General features: G+C 42.4%; 2 protein-coding genes across 4 annotated transcripts in view; one reads left to right on the top strand and one right to left on the bottom strand.

Moving 5' to 3' along the window:
- The window catches only part of LOC128236915 (uncharacterized), a 15,058-nt gene extending 1,936 nt beyond the window's left edge, over positions 1 to 13,122 (top strand). Inside the window, exons 2-8 of one of the 2 annotated variants that reach the window (XM_052952047.1) lie at positions 1,346 to 1,488; positions 1,665 to 2,647; positions 2,894 to 3,640; positions 3,834 to 3,902; positions 6,813 to 7,006; positions 11,521 to 11,574; positions 13,016 to 13,122. In XM_052952047.1, coding sequence (XP_052808007.1) covers positions 1,346 to 1,488; positions 1,665 to 2,647; positions 2,894 to 3,640; positions 3,834 to 3,902; positions 6,813 to 7,006; positions 11,521 to 11,574; positions 13,016 to 13,087 — 2,262 coding nt within the window. In that variant the 3' untranslated portion in view covers positions 13,088 to 13,122. The remainder of the gene's footprint in view (positions 1 to 1,345; positions 1,489 to 1,664; positions 2,648 to 2,893; positions 3,641 to 3,833; positions 3,903 to 6,812; positions 7,007 to 11,520; positions 11,575 to 13,015) is intronic. The other variant, XM_052952048.1, reaches the window with a different exon arrangement.
- On the bottom strand, positions 12,960 to 21,515 carry LOC128236916 (malonyl-CoA decarboxylase, mitochondrial-like). 2 transcript variants are annotated; one of them, XM_052952049.1, is made up of 10 exons: positions 21,400 to 21,515; positions 18,982 to 19,146; positions 18,245 to 18,385; positions 17,646 to 17,786; positions 16,849 to 17,010; positions 15,886 to 16,050; positions 14,645 to 14,765; positions 14,059 to 14,217; positions 13,548 to 13,790; positions 12,960 to 13,338 (listed from the first exon to the last, which is right to left on the bottom strand). In XM_052952049.1, exons 1-10 carry the CDS (start codon positions 21,469 to 21,471, stop codon positions 13,139 to 13,141), a joined length of 1,569 nt encoding a protein of 522 aa, XP_052808009.1. In that variant the 5' UTR covers positions 21,472 to 21,515; the 3' UTR covers positions 12,960 to 13,138. The 2 variants fall into 2 exon arrangements, with proteins under 2 accessions (XP_052808009.1, XP_052808011.1); XM_052952051.1 differs by having other exon boundaries at positions 13,548 to 13,787.

The raw sequence follows: 21,515 nt of genomic DNA, 5'->3' as shown, positions 1-21,515 counted from the left end.
TGGGTATGAATTGTACGCATTTAAAATGCTCGTTTAACAAAGGGATAATATAATTATTCTATCGGTCAATCAAGATGCTATGTGAGAAATTGATAATGATAAATGCAACTGGTTTAATGATTTTAAGAGCCTTCTCAGACGATATGATTTTTTTTCACATATGGTGTGATATATTGATTCACAGATAAACGAAAACCATTTTATTTGTGTTTTTAAACAACGTCTTATAGACGAATATTTACAACAATTGCAAAGAAATATCAACGAAAATAGTATTCTGTGAATAGAGAAATTAAAAACTCATATATATGAATTTGACTCTTATTTAGACGATATCGCGTCAAGAAATATATTACTAATTTGTAATTGCTATTAGAAAATAACGTGTTTGTTCTCATAGTTTAAGAATACTTACTGGTAGATATGATAGACTAGAAAGAAACATGCGTCATGGTGAAATATGTTTTTCTTATGATTCTATTGAACTAGAAGACGAGTATCACTGTATGTTTAAATCTTCACCATATTATTACAGAGTTACACCTTGTATGTTTAAAAATGTATAGCTGTTAAATACACAATAGAAAACTTAAGCATTTTTGTTAGGTTAACAGTAACTTAACACTAATCTTATCTGGTTAACCAGTTATTATGTTACTGATTAGGTGGAATTCGCAAACCATAGCTAGTTAACCTGTTAGTGTTGTATAGCTTAAAAGGGTAATAGGTGGCAGTTCTGGGCACTTTCAAGTCTGTTTTTAGTCTGATGATATTTATCTTACCGAAAAAGTATCGCAAATATAAACTAGATAGCTAGAAAATTATCGCGAAAATTAATTGGTTAACACAAACAGTTCGCGAATGCTATCTTACGGCAGTTATATGCCACCATAGATGGAAGCTATCAGGTTATCTTACGGCAGTTATATGCCACCATAGATGGAAGCTATCAGGTTATCTTACGGCAGTTATATGCCACCATAGATGGAAGCTATCAGGTTATCTTACGGCAGTTATATGCCACCATAGATGGAAGCTATCAGGTTATCTTACGGCAGTTATATGCCACCATAGATGAAAGCTATCAGGTTATCTTACGGCAGTTATATGCCACCATAGATGGAAGCTATCAGGTTATCTTACGGCAGTTATATGAGGTTATCTTACGGCAGTTATATGCCACCATAGATGAGTATACGAGAAGTACAGTTAATAATTATTGTTACAAATGGAACATGAGTTAGGAATCTAAGATGCTTTCAGTGGAACAATCACAAGAACCGGTTTAGCATAAAATAACCTTTACTCGTATATGCAGTTGTTCGAATATAATATTGTATTTCAGGCGACATTGTACTCCGAACAGGGCATTGTATCATGCAGCAAAGTTACTGACGGACTGGTCAACCCTCTGTCAATTGTTCTATACTGTATGACTGAGAACGGTCATCTTTACAAGATCGATAAAAACAAAATCAAGATAAAGAGGTATGTAGATAAACATATACACTGTGCCTGATTTGTATGTAAATCGTTAGATATTCGAATCCCCAACTACCAACTACCAATTACCTTCCAACTTTACCGTCATAGAAGACAATGGGAAAGTAACATTACTGCGATAACACAGCTTCTATTGCACTGCAACATATATTGCTTTCCAGGCAAAACTCCAACACATGTCGTAAAAGTCGGTCAATATTTTCCGAACTTCTTGACGAGGAAGAAACAAAAGCAAATGAGGTTGAGGAAGAACTATTTGCGTCTGGCCCTGCTTACGTGTTACAACCATCCGATATTTGGTTTCGGGTCAACGAACCTGTGTTGACATGCTGTCTGTCAGGAGAAACTGTATTTATTGCTGTAAGGACCGCGCTCGGTGTAACAATTCATGGTTATAAACATTCTGCTGACGGTCTTAAATTGAAACCATTTGGAAAACTTTGCCTTCCTGCTAATGTTCCAACAGCCCAAGATAGAAACGATACCAAGAATAGTTTTCATCTATATGTCGCAGTAACAGATGTTGGTATGCAAAATGAAAACAGTTATTCAACGGATGAACTGTGTATTAGTAGACTTTTGTTTAAACAATTGTTTGGAGAGAGCGTTTTAATAAATAAAAGTCCTGTTGTTCTCCTGACAGCACCGTGTGGATCCGTCTTATATGCTCCAATAACAGCATTTGTTACAGACCGAGTTGTGAATAAGGAAAGATCAAATGACCTTGGCGGATGGAAACTGCTTTGTCGGATGGACACGTCTGCGCCTTACATGTTTACATGCAGCACCTCTTACTTATTGACAACAGAGCTATGTGATATTCAAGACGCGGAAGGAAAGAGATTGATATACGTACCTTGTATGGGAATGTGCGACAATAATGGAAATCTAGCGGTGTTTTCTGAGTCGGAAGAAACTGATGTCAGTGACATGCTAGCGGCTAAGGTTGACCAAGTTATTTTAGCTATAGCCACTTCCCACAATACGATTGTCCTGTCTAACGGAAGTAGACTTATTGAGTACACTGTGAGAACGGACTCTGAAACGAAAAAACTTTCAATAACTCCAACTAGATCAATACCGTGTTCCAATGTGGTTTCTATACAGAGAGATTGTTGGTCCTCCAATGGGATTACGCCAAATGGTGAGTTATTATTCTTTATATCTGGCTTTTAATTAATTTTATGGTTCATGTTCGCAATGCTCGTATCGCCCTTTTAAGTATTTCAGAATATCGATGGCATTTAGCCTTACTTTGGGTCGTTGGCCGTGATGCACATTTCATCGCTTTCAATAACCAATATCAATCTAATCGAAACTGATATTTCCATACTGTGGACGCAGTTGGTGCTTCCGATATCCCAGAATGTATGAAACACTTTTATTGCAGAACATGGCATACGCTTTCATTGCCTTCTGTCAAATGGTGAAACCAAGAAAGTTCAGATGGATAAGAGAGATACAGAAAGAAGCGCAGAGGACATAAACACAACGGTGGCAGCGCTCGTTAACGTGGACGAAATATCCGATCGTATTAAAACATTTGACAGCAAACGATTCTCTTATCTAGATGTAATTGAACAGCTAGGGCTATGTGCGTATCTGATGCAAAGGGTTAGCCAGGCAGACAATGCTGATGCAAATAAAAATTCTGATTTTTCCTGCCATTTACACATGGAGAGGTCTAGTGAAAAAAAAATACTTTTGACCATTGCAATTACAAACAAGATGTCAAAAGCGTTGAACAATGACTGGACGTTGTCTATCAGCGTTGTACCAAATCAGCTACACGCCACTAGAGTTGCTGAAGCAGCTACATCGACATTCAGGAATTTGGCAAATGGGTGGAAAGTAAATGAGGTTCAAATTGTTAAAGTTCGTGTAGACGGTCAGGTTGTAATGGGCGGATGTGACGTAGTGGTGAAGATTACGCTAGCTGTAAACACGCCAACAAGGACTGACACGCCAACAAGGACTGACACGCTATATCTGTCAGTTCCTGTATTGACTGAGAAGCTGGATATTTTAAACATGATTATGGAAAAAACCCAGACGAACGCATCTGATGTCGTACAACATACGCCGATAGAGACAGCTATAAATAAATTGAAAGAACCAAGAAAACAGAAGCAAAACGGTACGTTTCAATTGAGCATTGGAGATAGCATAATAAACAAATTGTAATAACAAAACAATATAATTATGATGGCAACAAGTGAATTATGTCATATCTATGATTTAAAATATTCTTCATAAGAAAACTGCCTTGGAATATTCGCTTTATTTTGTAATGATTTTTTACATTATTATGTATCAAACATTACTTTCAGATACTGACCATTCATTTGTCATGACGAAAACAGTAGTTTCATTGGATGCATCTGTTCAAGCAAAACAGGGTATACTATCTTTTAACTTCCTTATTTGACATTTACATGGACTTCTTAATCTGACAGTAAAATGGACGTCCTTATTTGACAGTTACACGGACTTCCTTATCTGACAGTAAAATGGACTTCCTCATCTCGAGGTAGCATGGACGTCCTTATTTGAAGTTACATGAACTTCCTAATCTGACAGTTGCATGGACTTCCTATCCGACAATTACATGGACTTCATTATCTGACAGTTACATTGACTTCCTTATTTAAAAGTAACATCGACTTCTATTCCCCTTATTTGACAGTAATATGGACTTTCTAATTTGATAGTCATATCGACTTCCTTATTTGACAGTTACATGGACTTCCTTATTTGACAGTTACGTTGACTTCCTAATCCGACAGTAACATGGACGTCCTAATCCGACAGTTAACATGGACTTACTAATCCGACAATTACATGACTTATCTGACAATAACATGGATTTCCTAATCTGACAGTAATAACGGACTTCCTAATCCGACAGTTACATGGACTTTATATATGTACTTTCTAATCCGACATTTACATGGACTTCCTAATCTGACAGTAAAATGGACTTCCTAATCCGACAGTAACATGGACTGTCTAATCTGACAGTTACATGGACTTCCTTATTCGATAGTTACATTGACTTCCTTATTTGACAGTAACATAGACTTATATTCCACTTGTGCACGTTTTACATGCACGTGCACGTTACATGGACTTCCTTATTTTACAGTAACATGGACTTTCTAATTTAATAGTAATATCGACTTCCTTATTTGACAGTTACATGGACTTCCAGTTACATGGACTTCCTAATCCGACAGTTACATGGACTTTCTAATCCGACAGTAACATGGACTTCCTTATCCGACAGTTACATGGACTTTCTAATCCGACAGTTACATGGACTCCCTAATCCGACAGTTACATGGACTTTCTAATCCGACAGTTACATGGACTTCCTAATCTGACAGTTACATGGACTTCCTAATCTGACAGTTAACACGGACTTCCTAATCTGACAATAACATGGACTTTCTTATTTGACAGTTACATGGACTTCTAGTTACATGGACTTCCTAATTCGACAGTTACATGGACTTTCTAGTCTGACAGTAACATGGACTTTCTTATCTGACAGTTACATGGAATTCCTTATTTGACAGTAACATCGACTTTTATTCCTCTTTTGCACGTTTTACATGCACATACACGTTACATGGACTTCCTTATTTTACAGTTACATGGACTTTCTAATTTGATAGTAATATCGACTTCCTTATTTGACAGTCACATGGACTTCCTTATCTGACATTTACATGGAGTTTCTTATCTGACAGTAACATGTGACAGTAACATGGACTTCATAATCCGACAATTACATTGATTTTCTTATCTGACAGTTACATGGACTTCCTTATCCGACAGTTAACATGGACTTCCTAATCCAACAGTAACATGGACTTTCTAATCCGACAGTTACATGGACTTCCTAATCCGACAGTTTCATGAACTTCCCAATCTGACAGTTACATGGACTTTCTTATTTGACAGGTACATGAACTTCCTAATCTGACAGTTACATGGACTTCCTAATCTGACAGTTACATGGACTTCCAAATCCGACAGTAACATGACTTCCTAATCTGAGAGTTACATGGCCTTCCTAATCCGATAGTAACATGGACCTCCTAATCTGACAGTTACATGGACTTCCTAATCCGACAGTTACATGGACTTCCTAATCCGATAGTAACATGGACCTCCTAATCTGACAGTTACATGGACTTCCTAATCCGACAGTTAACATGGACTTCCTAATCTGACAGTTAAATGGTCTTCCTAATCTGACAGTTACATGGACTTTCTTATTGGACATATACATGGACTTCCTTAATCGACAGCTACATGACCTTCCTTATTTGACAGCTACATGACCTTCCTTATTTGACAGTAACATGGACTTCCTAATGCGACAGTAACATTGACTTCCTAATCCGACAGTTAACATGGACTTCCTAATCCGACAGTTACATGGACTTTCTAATCCGACAGTTACATGGACTTCCTAATCCGACAGTTACATGAACTTCCTAATCTGAAAGTAACATGGACTTCCTAATCCGACAGTAATAAGGACTTTCTAATCCGACAGTAACATGACTTCCTAATCTGACAGTTACATGGACTTCCTAATCTGACAGTAACATGGACTTCCTTATTTGACAGTAACATGGGCTTCCTAATCTGACAGTAACATGGACTTCCTTATTTGACAGTTACATGGACTTCCTAATCTGACAGTAACATGGACTTCCTTATTTGACAGTAACATGGGCTTCCTAATCTGACAGTAACATGGACTTCCTTATTTGACAGTTACATGGACTTCCTAATCTGACAGTTACAAGGACTTCATAATCTGACAGTAATATGGACTTCCTTATTTGACAGTAACATGGGCTTCCTAATCCGACAGTCACATGGACTTCCTTATTTGACAGTAACATGGGCTTCCTAATCTGACAGTAACATGGACTTACTTATCCGCAAGTTACAGACTTCCCTATTTGACAGTAACATGGACTGTCTTATTTGACAGTAACATGGACTTCCTTATTTGACAGTAACATGGGCTTCCTAATCTGACAGTAACATGGACTTCCTTATTTGACAGTCACATCGACTTCCTTATTTGACAGTAGCATCGACTTATATTCCCCTTTTACACGTTTTACTTGCATGTGCGTGGGTAAACATTTATCATACTGATAGTTAATAAGAAGTTGTGCTTTATCTAAAAAACAACCTTATGGTTTAAGTTCCAAAAGCATGCTATAGATTTAAGGCAATGGTGCCTTCTCTATCAGTACATCATAAAGTGCTTGTTATCACAGGACATGATGATTTCATCGCAAAGATATCGCCTCTTCGTCAAGACAAATCTGTTACCCTCAACACATTGTTTGGAGAAGAAATCACAGTTAACACGAAGCTGAACCGCCATATTTCTGAGAGAGTTGAGGTCTCAGTTACAAGTTCTCAGAGAGTGGCCGCTGCAGTGCACTGTGCACTTTTAAAGTGTACACAGGTGATAGTTCATGTTTTTTTCGTCTATTGTGCTCCTTACTTTTCGGAAATTCAATCATTTTCGCTGATAAGAGAGAACATGTAGTCGCCGCTTTGTCCGTCCAATGTTCATCAATGATAACCAGATGAAGCTAATGAGCTGGGTATACGTTCCTGCTAAATGCCAGCAGGTCAATGTTACACTCAGGGATCAAAGTTCAGGTAGCCATTTTTTGTGTCCACTCCATAACTCCAGAACCGAGATAGGATTTCAAATTGACTTACAAATGCATATTTAACGCATTAAGCCAACGTGCAGAGTGCGTGTTCCAGTTGCCTCACTTCTAGATCAAGGTCACATTAGGGGTCCAAGTTAAAATGGTCATTTTATGTTCATTCAGAGAAAGATTTCCAAATAATTTGGCACGTAGGCTCACAACAGCAATACGAAACAATGATTCTATGTCCACTATCACTTCATTGTCACCTAACAAAATCCCATCAAGTATTGTTTTCCAATTTGCACAATACTTTCCTCCAAATCGTTTGCTTGCTCTTTTCTGCAAATGAATGGTGTCGAAATCACTTGAAACAAATCCCAACTGTTGGTGATCTTTTTTGTGTTCAAAGCCTACATTTTTGCTATTTGTATAATTGGTAGTTAAAAAAACGTGAAAGTCATTTGCGTTTTCTTTTCCGAATGTGTCTTTTCCCTGACGGGGAGGAATCGTCGGTGTCTGTACCCTGTCACGAGGAAACATCAGTGTCTGCCCAATGTCGGGGAGGAGACGTCGCTGTCTGTACCCTGTCGGGGCGGTGACATCGGTGTCTGTACCCTGTCGTTGAGCGGACATCGGTGTCTGTACCCTGTCGTTGAGCGGACATCGGTGTCTGTACCCTGTCGGGGAGGAAACATCGGTGTCTGTAAACTGTCGGGGAGGAAACATCAGTGTTCGTACCACGTCGGGTGGAGACATCGGTGTCTGTACCCTGTCGGGGAGGAGACATCGGTGTCTGTACCCTGTCGGGTGGAGACATCGGTATCTATACCCTGTCGGGGAAAAAACATCGGTGTCTGTTCCCTTTCGGGGAGGAAACAAGGGTTTCTGTACCCTGTCGGGGAGGAAACATCGGTGTCTTTACCCTTTCGATGCCCGTACCCTGTCGGGGAGGAAACTTTGGTGTCTGTATCCTGTCGGGGAGGAAACATCGGTGTCTGTACCCTGTCAGGGAGGAAACATCAGTGGTTGTACCCTGTCGGGGAGGAAACATCGGTGTCTTTACCCTTTCGATGCCCATACCCTGTCGGGGAGGAAACTTTGGTGTCTGTACCCTGTCGGGGAGGAAACATCAGTGTCTGTACCCTGTCAGGGAGGAAACATCGGTGTATGTACCATGTCGGGGAGGAAACCTCGGTGTTTGTACCCTGTCCCGGAGAAGACATCTATGTCTGTACCATGTCGGGGTGGAAACATCAGTGGTTGTACCCTGTCGGGGAGGAAACATCGGTATACGAACTCTGTCGGGGAGGAAACATCGGTGTCTTTACCCTGTCGGGGAGGAGACATCGGTGTCTGTACCCTGTCGGGGGGGGACATCGGTGTCTGATCCCTTTCGGGGAGGAAACCAGGGTTTCTGTGCCCTGTCGGGGAGGAAACATGGGTGGATGTACACTGTCAAGGATGAGACATCGGTGTCCGTACCCTTTCGTGGAGGAAACATCGATGTCCTTACCATGTCGGGGAGGGAACATCGGTGTCTGTACCCTGTCCGGGAGGAGACATCGGTGTATGTACCATGTCTGGGAGGAAACCTTCGGTGTTTGTACCCTGTCCCGGAGAAGACATCTATGTCTGTACCATGTCGGGGTGGAAACTTTGGTGTTTACCCTGTCCGGGAGGACACATCGGTGTCTGTACCATGTCGGGGAGGATCCCTCGGTGTCTGTACCCTGTCGGGGAGGAAACATCGGTGTCTTTACCCTGTCGATGTCTGTACCCTGTATGATAGGAAAAATCAATGTCTGTACCCTGTCTGGGAGGAAACTTCGGTGCCTGTACCCTGTCGGGGAGGAGACATCAGTGTATGTTCCCTGTCGGGGAGGAAATATCGGTGTCTGTACCATGTCGGGGAGGAAACATCGGTGGCTGTACCCCGTCTGGGAGGAATCATCTGTGGTTGTACCCTGTCGGGGAGGAGACATCGGTGTCTGTACCCTGTCGGGACGGAAACATCGGTGTCTGTACCCTGTCGGGGAGGAGACATCAGTGTATGTTCCCTGTCGGGGAGGAAACATCGGTGTCTGTACCATGTCGGGGAGGAAACATCGGTGGCTGTACCCTGTCTGGGAGGAATCATCTGTGGTTGTACCCTGTCAGGGAGGAGACATCGGTGTCTGTACCCTGTCGGGACGGAAACATCGGTGTCTGTACCCTGTCGGGGAGAAAACATCAGTGTCCGTACCCTGACGGGTGGAGACATCGGTGTCTTTACCCTGTCGATTCCCGTACCCTGTATGTTAGGAAACATCAGTGTCTGTACCCTGTCTGGGAGGAAATTCGGTGTCTTTACCCTGTCGGGGAGGTATCATCGGTGCCTGTACCATGTTGGGGAGGAAACATCGGTGTATGTACCCTGTCTGGGAGGAAACATCGGTGGTTGTACCCTGTCGGGGAGGAAACATCAGTATATGTACACTGTCGGGGAGGAAACATTGGTATATGAAGCCTGTCGGGGAGGAAACATCGGTTTATGTACCCTGTCGGGGAGAAAACATTGGTGTCTTTTACCTGTCGGGGAGGAAACATGTATGGATGTACACTGTCGGGGGGGAAACATCGGTGTCTGATCCCTTTCGGGGAGGAAACCAGGGTTTCTGTGCCCTGTCGGGGAGGAAACATGGGTGGATGTACCCTTTCAGGGATGAGACATCGGTGTCCGTACCCTTTCGTGGAGGAAACATCGATGTCCTTACCATGTCGGGGAGGGAACATCGGTGTCTGTACCCTGTCCGAGAGGAGACATCGGTGTATGTACCATGTCTGGGAGGAAACCTTCGGTGTTTGTACCCTGTCCGGGAGAAAACAACTATATATGTACCATGTCGGGATGGAAACATCAGTGGTTGTACCCTGTCCGGGAGGAGACATCGGTGTCTGTACCATGTCGGGTAGGAACCCTCGGTGTCTGTACCCAGTCGGGAAGGAAACATCTGTGTCTTTACCCTGTCGATGCCCGTACCCTTTATGGTAGGAAACATCAGTGTCTGTACCCTGTCTGGGATGAAACGTCGGTGTCTGTACCCTGTCGGGGAGGAAACATCGATGTCTGTACCACGTCGGGGAGGAAACATCGGTGTCTGAACCCTGTCGGGGAGGAAACATCAGTGGTTGTACCCTGTCTGGGAGGAAACATCGGTGGCTGTACCCTGTCGGGGAGGAAACTTCAGTATATGTACCCTGTCGGGGAGGAAACATCAGTATATGTGTCCTGTCGGGGAGGAGACATCGGTATACATGTATATACCCTTTCGGGGAGACAACCACGGTGTCTTTACCCTGTCGGGGAGGAAACATCGGTGTATGTACCCTTTCGGGGAGGAAACATCGGTGTTTTACCCTGTCGGGCAGGAAACATCGGTGTCTGTACCATTTCGGGGAGAAATTTTGGTGTCTTTTCCCTGTCGGTTTGCGGACATCGGTGTCTGTACATTTTCGGGGAGGAGACATAGATGTCTGTACCATGTCTGGAAGGAAACCTTGGTGTCTGTACCCTGTCCTGGAGGAAACATCGGTGTCTGTACCCAGGGAGGAAACGTGGGTGTGTGTACCCTGTCGGGGAGGAAACGTCGGTGTATTTACCCTGTCGGGGAGGAAACATCGGTGTCTGTACCCTTTCAGGTAGGGAACGTCGGTGTCTGTACCCTGTCAGGGAAGAAACGTCGGTCACTGTACCCTGTCGGAGAGGAAACGTCGGTGTCTGTACCCTGTCGGAGAGAAATCCTCGTCGTCTCAATCCGGTCGGGAGGAAACATCAGTGTCTTTACCCAGTCGGGAGGAAACATCGGTTTCCGTACCTTGTCGAGGAGGAAACATCGGTATCTGTACCCTGTCGGGGAGAAAACATCGTTGTCTTTACCCTTTCGGGGAGAAACCCCGGTGTCTGTTCCCTGTCGGGGAGAAAACATCGTCGTCTTAACGCGGTCGGAAGGAAACATCGGTGTCTTGACCCGGTCGGGAGGAAACATCGGTTTCCGTACCCTTTCGAGGAGGAAACATCGGTGTATGTACCCTGTCGGGGAGGAAACATTGTTGTCTTTACCCTGTCGGAGAGGAAACCTCGGTGTCTGTTCCCTGTCTGGGAGGAAATATCGGTGTCCGCACCCTGTCGTAGAGGACACATCGGTGTTTTTATCCTGTCGGAGAGGACACATCGGTGTTATTACCATGTCGTGAAGGAACTTGACATCGGTGTCTGTACCCATTCGGGGAGGAAAACTCGTGTCCAACGATAACCTTTTCCATACTTTGCTTACAGCCTCCAGCGATCTTTTCAAGAAAACACTTGATGACCGCAAGCAGGAAAATTCAGGTAATCACCGACTTGTTGTCCAACTTGTGTAGAATAAGTATGATGGTCAAAACTCTATAAATTCGTAAGGTATTAATTTTAAGACATCTAATAAAGAGAAACCGACGTGTAATCTACCATAAAGTCCTTTTTTAATTACTCCGAACCTGTGAAAGGAAACCGTCTCTGACAACTTGTGTATGCTTGCGATTTGGTCACGAATCTAAATCCTAACACCGAATATACGCTTGTGGTAAAATTAATGGCATCTTACCTCATTTTAGTTACCATTTATGTCGTTGGTGATCACAACTTGACCAAAATGACGTCTGAATTTACATGTCTTTATTTCACCGAAATCGCACTATTTTCAACAATGAACATTTAATTTGTTTATGTGGTTCATTGTTTTTATTAGCGGTCGTATGATACTGTTCCATATCTTACTGGGACACTTAATAAACTTGACCTGTACTTTGAAGTTTACCTTTCGATGGCGAGTTTAGGAGATTAAATCCCTCTTAAACGTCTAAATCGCTCTAAGGGGACAATAGAGGTATTGTACTTCGAAGAGTACGCGTAGCTACATGTACAAGTTGCAGTTGAGTAAACAATTCGTGAGGGAGAATTTTGCGAATTGTTCCGATTTGTATCCAATTCGCAAACACAATACAGATCCAATATCGCTTTGATATCTTTTTTGAACGATAAACATCCTATATTGCCTAGATACTACTGTTCTGATATTTGTGATATCGTACATCGTGAAGCCGACATGATATTGGTTATACGTGTTACCGATAGGAAAATAAATAAAGGTCCAATATCGTTTTCAATTCATATCCGTTATTAGTAAGATATCGGTCCAACTTGCATCCGATTAGCATCAATATAGGCTTAATATCGTCTTCGATAGCATGTCGATATTTGAAAGATAACGGTCCCAGTCTGATTATAGACCACACTTGTTTCCTGACCGTTCAAAAGTGTTTGACAAGACATTTAAAATTAACATTTTGAAATTATACTTTACATGTATGGTCTTGTGCCAGTATACATATAGGGAGTATACGTTAACAATATAGGACCGATCTGCCTACATGCCGACCATGAACCGATGCCCGATATCGCCTTGCTGACTGGGATTGTATCGTCGTCGCAGGCGGAAGAGTCGTTGTGCAAACACTAATGGTCATTACAAAAAAAAACGTTCATGGTTTTCACAAGTTGCAAGAGCCGATATGCACAAAGACAATAAAGCACATAACTCTAATTTGGATAACTGTTGAGTTATGCCCGTTTTCGACAAAGAATAAACATACGAGCATTGGCGTTCCCTCCGCGGCGCTCTTGTTATTTTCTATTTGGAACAATCATGTACAGTTGAAACATTATCACATTTCAACAATGATCATTTGTTATTTATTGGAATTGCAACTTCAGTGTTTATTCCATTTTTCAGGAATTGATACAACAACTTGACGCCACGCTCTTTGAGGAAAATTATCAAGCTCTTCGAAATATTATGGTTTAATTCAGCAAGAAATAAATATTTCGAAACTTTTGCTACCATCGATTTCATTGTTTATCCACACAAAAGAAGAACTTGCTCTGAAGCACAAATGTATCCACTTTCTATATAGCGTTGACTGTTTGTGACAGTGTCGTTCAAGAAATAGCGATAATTAGCCATTAAACCACACGAGTTCTCTAGTCCTCTTGACGTCATATCGGCTGCCCAGTTTAACCGCCAAAGCACTGCGCCATTTTGAAGATGAAAATTTGCTGAAACGTTCAAAGAGATGAAAAAATATTACCTCAGTTTTAAACATCCTTGTTCTCCAAATATCTAATACGCAGTGTGCTTATGTAGTTATAGTTCAACATTAGTTGTGAAATAAAAAGAACAGTTAAACCGATCGAATATTCGTAGTAAAGCAGAGTTTTAAACGTATAGATGACAGTTTGCCATATACGCGGTAGTGTCATCTTACCAACTGAGTTTAATGCGTATCCCCGTCGTTTTGCTTTATACAAGTATTGAGAACATAGTCTCATCAGTAAAGGTTTAAGCGTCTGGCTTGTTTGCGGACTCTTTGTCCATATGTGGTCATTAATTAGCTCCTTTACATGCAATAGAGCAAGTAAAATGTCATTGCTGGTGTTGGAAATTGAGCAAATAGATTCCACTTCCTCCAATGTCAGCAGATGAGCACTACCTTCACGTGAGCCATCTTCTATAATAAAAACGATGTCGCTTTTAATCTAAACAGGTGTCTATATTTACATCATGTTTATATGATATATCATGTTTAAAGGATGCATTTGCTTGAGTACAGGAGAACATTCAGAAAATCATACCAATGTTGAAACATCAAATATGTGTGGGATATTTAAAATTCCGATTACACATTTCTATTGATTTTCAAAAACTTTCCGAAAACCAAGAAGCTCTTCCGTTAAAAAAACAAAACAGTATAAAAAGAGGAGAGATAAAGTAATCACTTAGTGCTGCTATTTGCCTGTTGATCTCTCCAAGGAGCCATTCTCGGAACCCAGGTATGGGGGAGATGCTTGAAAACTGGGTGATCTGAGGCCACTCCCGGGCCAGCTCGCCCGCCGCACGCTTGATAAGGTAGTTACCCAAATCTACTCCATGCAGACCTGAAGAAAACTGCACTCGTTATGTTTGTATACAGGGCAACTGATTTAGATTTATGCAAGCCTTTTTTCCTCTTCTCGATTAGTGTATGACCATATGCCATATACATTCTGATTGTAAATAATGTGTGAACTCGATATGTTCTGTCATTATTTAAATAGGCCATAAACATAGAACTATAAAATAATGGGTCATAAATTTCTTATTCATGAGCATACTTTGATAACATTAAGTAATCTACCTGGTATGGAATCTAGTAATCTATCATCAATAAATGATTATTGAACAAATGCATTCACTGTACAGTGAAGTATAGGCGTGAAATACACGCACACACACACGCACGCACGCACGCGCACACCGGCACACACAGCGGCACACGCACCCGCACACACACACGCACGCACGCACACACACACACACACACACCTTTCTGTGTGGAGGTTACTGAGTAGAACATGGCCGTGTTAATCTTGTTGGGGTCCTCATGTCCATGCTCCGGTACTCTGGTATCGGCATTGTCCCGACCACCAGGCCGCTCAAGAATGGACTAAAACAAAGATGTTCATTGTGGAATAGCCTTTCGTAATTCAAGTTCCTGTTTTATTACTTTCTACATTAATGGTTTATAGAACTTACGTCTGCGAAATTGTGAAATACCATAAACTCAATGTGTTTTTTTTTCAAATTGCGCCGTTCATAAAATAATGTCATACATCTGTAAAAAAAAGACCCGTTACAATGTAATATACGCCTATTATAGTTTGGTCTAACAGAAAATACAAAACAGGATAGGAATGTGCGTGTTCAGTTAATAAATGAGTTGTCTTAGACTACCAAAATAGAAGATACAATTGTGTTAGTCATTTCTGTATATTTGTCGCCAATACTGTTTGTACATAATAATCATATCGCTGTGTGGCCTTGAAAGATGGCCTTATGCATGCTGCATCATTTGAACTAGGCATGTAATTACAATAAATCCAGTTATCCTCGTCCTATTACAGCTAGGTGGCAGGTTTTATTAGAGCCCGCTATATTGCAACTGAAAGGCTATTCTAGATACAAGATTTCTTCCAAACATGGCAACTAGTTTTTTGGAAGATAAATTTGTGAAATGTAAAAAAGAAACTTTAAATTTTATCTTAATATTTGACCTATTCACCTAGTTTTCGACTTGGGATGACCCATATTCACACTGGTCTTATATATCATACTGACAAATATTCTGACCAATTTTTTTCTTTATAGTTAACCTAGTGACCTAGTTTTTTAACCTAACTGATCCATACTCACACTCGTCTTAATTATCATGTTGAGACTATCGTGATCGAATGCCATGGAGATTTGTTGAGATGAATATTGGATGAACACTGATTGATTTGTGGAACGAATACGAGTCCTTAACACTAATTTGTGTGTTTATTGTAACCTAGTTCAACTAGAGATGAATACTATTCACAATGATATTAAATATCATGCTGACAAATATTATGAGATATTTTCATTACGATCGGATAAAAAATGTATTATTAACATGGAAAGCAAACATGAACGCAAAATTGTTAACGACACATCAACGCCCGTTCGCCCGCCCGGTTTTCGTCAATATGTAACCCGAAATTGTTGATGAGCAATGAACACTATCGAGGTATAGCCGTATAGCTTACATCTATGGATGAAGATATTTCCCCGGTGAGCGCTGTATGAAGGACGACAATGGGTTCTCGTGGCATGCTGGTATGGGTGAAGACAAAGCAGCGACGGTAGGGACCCACCCGACGCTTCAGGTCCGCCCAATGACGCACCGGGTGTACCGCCTCAAACTCCGAGATCTGGTAAGGAAAAAAAGAGGTAAAACGTTAAAACCATGTCAAATATAATTATTGCTGGTGACTTTTCCAACGATCGGTAGTCTTTAGTTACAAAATAGCAGAACTCAACAAACGTTCACACAGCGTGATAATAATTACTTAAAGTAGGCTCATCGTCTTTGAGAACATGCGGACATCGTTTAAAGGTAATAATTATGCAATAACAGTTGTTGCAGTTTCACCAACATTCAAGCTTTTGCACAACGCGGCCAACAACGATGACAATTACAAGATTAAGGCAATACGCATATTTCGACACAACAATACATGGTAATACGATAGTTTAACAAGAGCTGTCTTAAGACAGCGCGCTCGACTACGCCGCTTCAAACACAATACATCCATCCCTAGCCCAACTTACCTTGGGACACACTACACTCATCCCTAGCCTCGCCTAACTTTTGTAACACATCACATGGAGACTGCCAGGTGAGTCTCTCCAGGCGCATGAAACCCATAGTGAAACACAGGGACAACAGCTCCTTCAGACACATTACACCCATCCCTAGCCCAACCTACCTTCTGTAACACATCACATGGAGACTGCCAGATGAGTCTCTCCAGGCGCAGGAATCCCTGGTGAGTTATAGGGACAACAGCTCCTTCAGACACACTACACCCATCCCTAGCCCAACCTACCTTCTGTAACACATCACATGGAGACTGTCAGATGAGGCTCTCTAGGCGGAGGAAGCCCTGGTGAGTTATAGGGACAACAGCTCCTCCAGACACACTATACCCATCTCTAGCCCAGCCTACCTTCTGTAACACATCGCATGGAGACTGCCAGGTGAGTCTCTCAAGGCGCAGGAAGCCCATAGTGAACCACAGGGACAACAGCTCCTTCAGACATAACTGCAGGCTGGTCAAGTGGGCGCGGTCCGTCTCACTCACACTCGTGGCCGACTTCGATAAAAGCCACTAAAAGAGAACAATATTCCGTGGACCCAGTACTTTTGGATAGCCGGGGGGTGGGGCAATGAATTCATCGTCCAAAATAAACGGTCAAAGGGTGATCATTATTTCCAATCATCATGTATTCAAAGTGTTTTACGATGGGTGATACAGTACTTGTTCTTCCATGTTTTATAGTTATAATAGCACACACCTGTCAAAACAATAGAACAACAACATTGCCCGTCCTTGCTATTCTACAAATATTGAGAAAAATGTGCAAATCTATTGTAAACTCCATGGCACATCCTATTTGGAGCTCCTCGGCCATTTTATCGAAAACAACCTCAGATGTATTTGGACGGTTTACATACTCAAAAAGTGGTACGTTTAAGTCCGCCGCAAGTAGATCGCGTAGTAATTTTATTTAGCAGTTAAACTTTGTGACTTAACTCTTGGGATTCTTAATTACGTTTGCAATAATACAATTCAATGGCAATCAATTTAAACTTAGATCAATAAATACAACTCTAAAACACTACATTTAATTAATGATAAAATTCCAAATTTTACGAACTACTTCAACTGATGTACCTGCATACATCCGAGGTTGTTTTTGAAAAAAATGGCCGAGGAGTTCCGAATAGGCACATCCAACAAACCAGAATATCTGCCCTCATATCCGCAAGAAACTTGACTCCTCCCTCGAGCCGGCCGATGTCCGTGAACAGCAACTGGTACTTCGCCGTCAGCGCCCTCTTCAGACGCTCCTCGGCCCGTAGCATCGGCACATCCCCGCGCGTCTATAGTGGGTATAGGACATTAAACACGTTAGGTTAAACTCGCAGATATGTTTTTGTTATATTTTAACAGAAACTTCGCAGTTTCTCCGAAAGTTTCAATTATGAAGTATTGAAGAATAATGCGCCCCCTCAAACGTCGAATCCTGGATCCGCCCATGACAATAAAGCTGCTAGTTCTACTGATTAATGAATGATTCAGAATATAAAACGTTGCTTTTCGAAGTTCGCCTTAAATAGAAACGATTACATCTTAGTATGGTTAAGTTCTCCTGTAATACGTTATAAGTTGACCAATTAGTGACGGGGTTCATGGCACAACGCGTTGTTTTAGTAAAGGCTGTTCTGACGAACTCTACGGATCGAAATAAAACTAAATGCAAATAAAATATAATGAAATCAATTATTATTACATTATTCATACATGTTTCACTTAAATTGTGTAACTACTGGTGGTATACCTGTATATCAATGACTCGCTGTGCCACGTTGACTATCACAGTCTGGTCCACGCCATAGTTCTCAGCGATGTGGCGCAGTAGTTCCATCTTACTCCCGGCGTCCATAGAACGATATAGCTCGCAGAATCGCCGACACCCGCTCTGTAATTGATGCGACAGTTGCTATCCCTTACCCAAACGGAGAGTACACATTGCAAAATGCGAAATAGTTTAATAACAGTTTGTAAAATCATGTGTTTACATGAAATATAAATATATACAAAAAGTCGCAGACCCCAAAAAAATCTTACTCGAATTCCAACTCCAGTGAATACGTATTGTAACAGTGAATGTATCTACAAAAGGGTATCAAGCCTTTAAACCCTAACCCTAATTTCACGTTGAATAATGTACATTATACAGTGAAAGTAAGTTGTTGCCGATGCTATTATGTATGATTGCATAGAAAATGTACATACGAGTTCGTTCGTAGGTTCGGTACGTATTTCTCCTTTGTATGTAGTAAGTTTTATTATTGTAGGCTATTTACCTAACAATTATTTAACATTTTAACAAATGGTCAAACCCCCACGTTGAATGGTCGTCGAGTACAACGATTTAAAAGCTCTCATTTCCGACCGTGTTCCCGGCTGTCATCTGATGTAGCATCCCGGCGATGTCCGTCAAGCTTCAATATATCAAATTGTGCCTGATGGGCCGTACTTACGGTATTGCTTAATAAAATAACATGCTATTACCTCAATAGACAGAACACCATGGGTTTCTGATGCATAGAACGACTGCAAAAACTTCAGTTCGTCTTTGAGAAGGGAGCTCCCTGTACCGTTGCTGTAACATCTAGCGTATGTGCGGTCAATCCGGGTCGCCGGCTTTACTGTTGTCATCACTTGCTCGCCCCTTGACTGCATGTTAATAATAACGAAATGGTACAGTTGACTAGTGTCACGTGAAAAGGACATGTTCGTTTATTGTCATTTGTACAAAAGCATCAAGCAGTTATTTAAAACAAAACAGACATGAATGCAACCAAATGCACTGTTCCGGTTAAGGCATGCATACAGCTAAGGCATTTTATAAAGTTGATATATATTAAAAAAGACTCAATAAAAAAACTTTTTTCGCGATCGTAATATAAATTATAACATTGTTTATGCTTAAAATACTTCAATCGCGTGTACTCCAGTCACGAAAATGCGACATCATCAATGACAGACTAAATGATAATTCAACATATTTAAAACGGTTCTTTACGAGACTCGTAATTGCGTTCATATTTCTACAACTTAAACGTAAGGACGTTTTAAACAATGTATGAGCGCCGCTTAACTGTCAAAAATGGCGAAAGTTCTACACTGGTTCTTAGTCTAAAATAAGGATTTGCCATATCAAAAATCTAAAAAAAATCCGTCAACGTACAATTATTTGGACTACACTGGTTCTATGTTGATACTGCCCAGCGCTGCTTACGCTATAAGAGGTTAAAGCCCAAAAGGTCGATTAAAGTCGTCTACAGCAGTGATATCCGGCAGGACTAGTCGACAGTGATTTCCGACAGGTCTGGTCGGAGGGAGTTCCAGTCCCTGATGGTGCACGGGAGAAAGCGTTTTTGAAATAATCTCCGACAGGTCTGGTCGGAGGGCGTTCCAGTCCCTGATGGTGCACGGAAGGAAGCTGTTTTGCGTGATCTCCGGCAGGTCCGGTCGCAGGGCGTTCCAGTCCCTGATGTTGCACGGGAGGAAGTTGTTATGCAGTGATCTCCGGCAGGTCTGGTCGGAGGGCGTTCCAGTCCCTGATGGTGCACGGGAGGAAGCTGTTATGCAGTGATCTCCGGCAGGTCTGGTCGGAGGGCGTTCCAGTCCCTGATGGTGCACGGGAGGAAGCTGTTATGCAGTGATCTCCGGCAGGTCTGGTCGGAGGGCGTTCCAGTCCCTGATGGTGCACGGGAGGATGCTGCTATGCAGTGATCTCCGGCAGGTCTGGTCGGAGGGCGTTCCAGTCCCTGATGGTGCACGGGAGGAAGCTGTTATGCAGTGATCTCCGGCAGGTCTGGTCGGAGGGCGTTCCAGTCCCTGATGGTGCACGGGAGGAAGCTGTTATGCAGTGATCTCCGGCAGGTCTGGTCTGAGGGCGTTCCAGTCCCTGCTGGTGCACGGGAGGAAGCTGTTATGCAGTGATCTCCGGCAGGTCTGGTCGGAGGGCGTTCCAGTCCCTGGTGGTGCACGGGAGGAAGCTGTTTGGAGTGATCTCCGGCAGGTCTGGTCGTAGGGCGTTCCAGTCCCTGATGGTGCATGGGAGGAAGCTGTTATGCAGTGATCTCCGGCAGGTCTGGTCGGAGGGCCTTCCAGTCCCTGATGGTGCACGGGAGGAAGCTGTTTGGAGTGATCTCCGGCAGGTCTGGTCGTAGGGCGTTCCAGTCCCTGATGGTGCATGGGAGGAAGCTGTTATGCAGTGATCTCCGGCAGGTCTGGTCGGAGGGCGTTCCAGTCCCTGATGGTGAACGGGAGGAAGCTGTTATGCAGTGATCTCCGGCAGGTCTGGTCGGAGGGCGTTCCAGTCCCTGATGGTGCACGGGAGGAAGCTGTTATGCAGTGATCTCCGGCAGGTCTGGTCGGAGGGCGTTCCAGTCCCTGATGGTGCACGGGAGGAAGCTGTTATGCAGTGATCTCCGGCAGGTCTGGTCGGAGGGCGTTCCAGTCCCTGATGGTGCACGGGAAGAAGCTGTTATACAGTGATCTCCGGTAGGTCGGGTCCAATGATCCGGCAGATCTGTTCGGAGGGCGGTCCAGTCCCTGGTGGTGCACGGGAGGAAGCTGTTTTGCAATGATCACCAGCAGGTCTGGTAGCTGTTTTTCAAATACGAGGATTTGCTCAAAGCCACAGTTGGTGTTGTTCCGTCAAGATGGTTCATAATTTGGCTGAATACGATGTTTTCCATTGTTTTAAAGATGATGCAAGGTAGCAACTGAGTAAAATATAGTAATACAATTATGTTACTTTTTCCTTGTAAGCGGTGGAAATTGAGAGTATAGAGACGAATTCTAAAATAAATCTCACGAAAATAAAACAAAAAACGCACCCACCGGCGGACCCAATTTTCAATACCTTAGGCCTTAGACGGACCTTCAATAAACACATTCGGGTTAAAATCAACTTACAGGTAATGAAACACATCTGCAATAGCTTCTGAACACCGACATTTGGTAAACATATTTCTGGAATTGAAGCATTCTTTTGTTGATGACATTTCGATGACTACGTCCTAGATTTTGAC

Source organism: Mya arenaria, chromosome 6, assembly GCF_026914265.1.
Source record: "Mya arenaria isolate MELC-2E11 chromosome 6, ASM2691426v1".
NCBI lineage: Eukaryota > Metazoa > Mollusca > Bivalvia > Myida > Myidae > Mya > Mya arenaria.
This window is presented reverse-complemented; position numbering and strand designations above follow the sequence as displayed.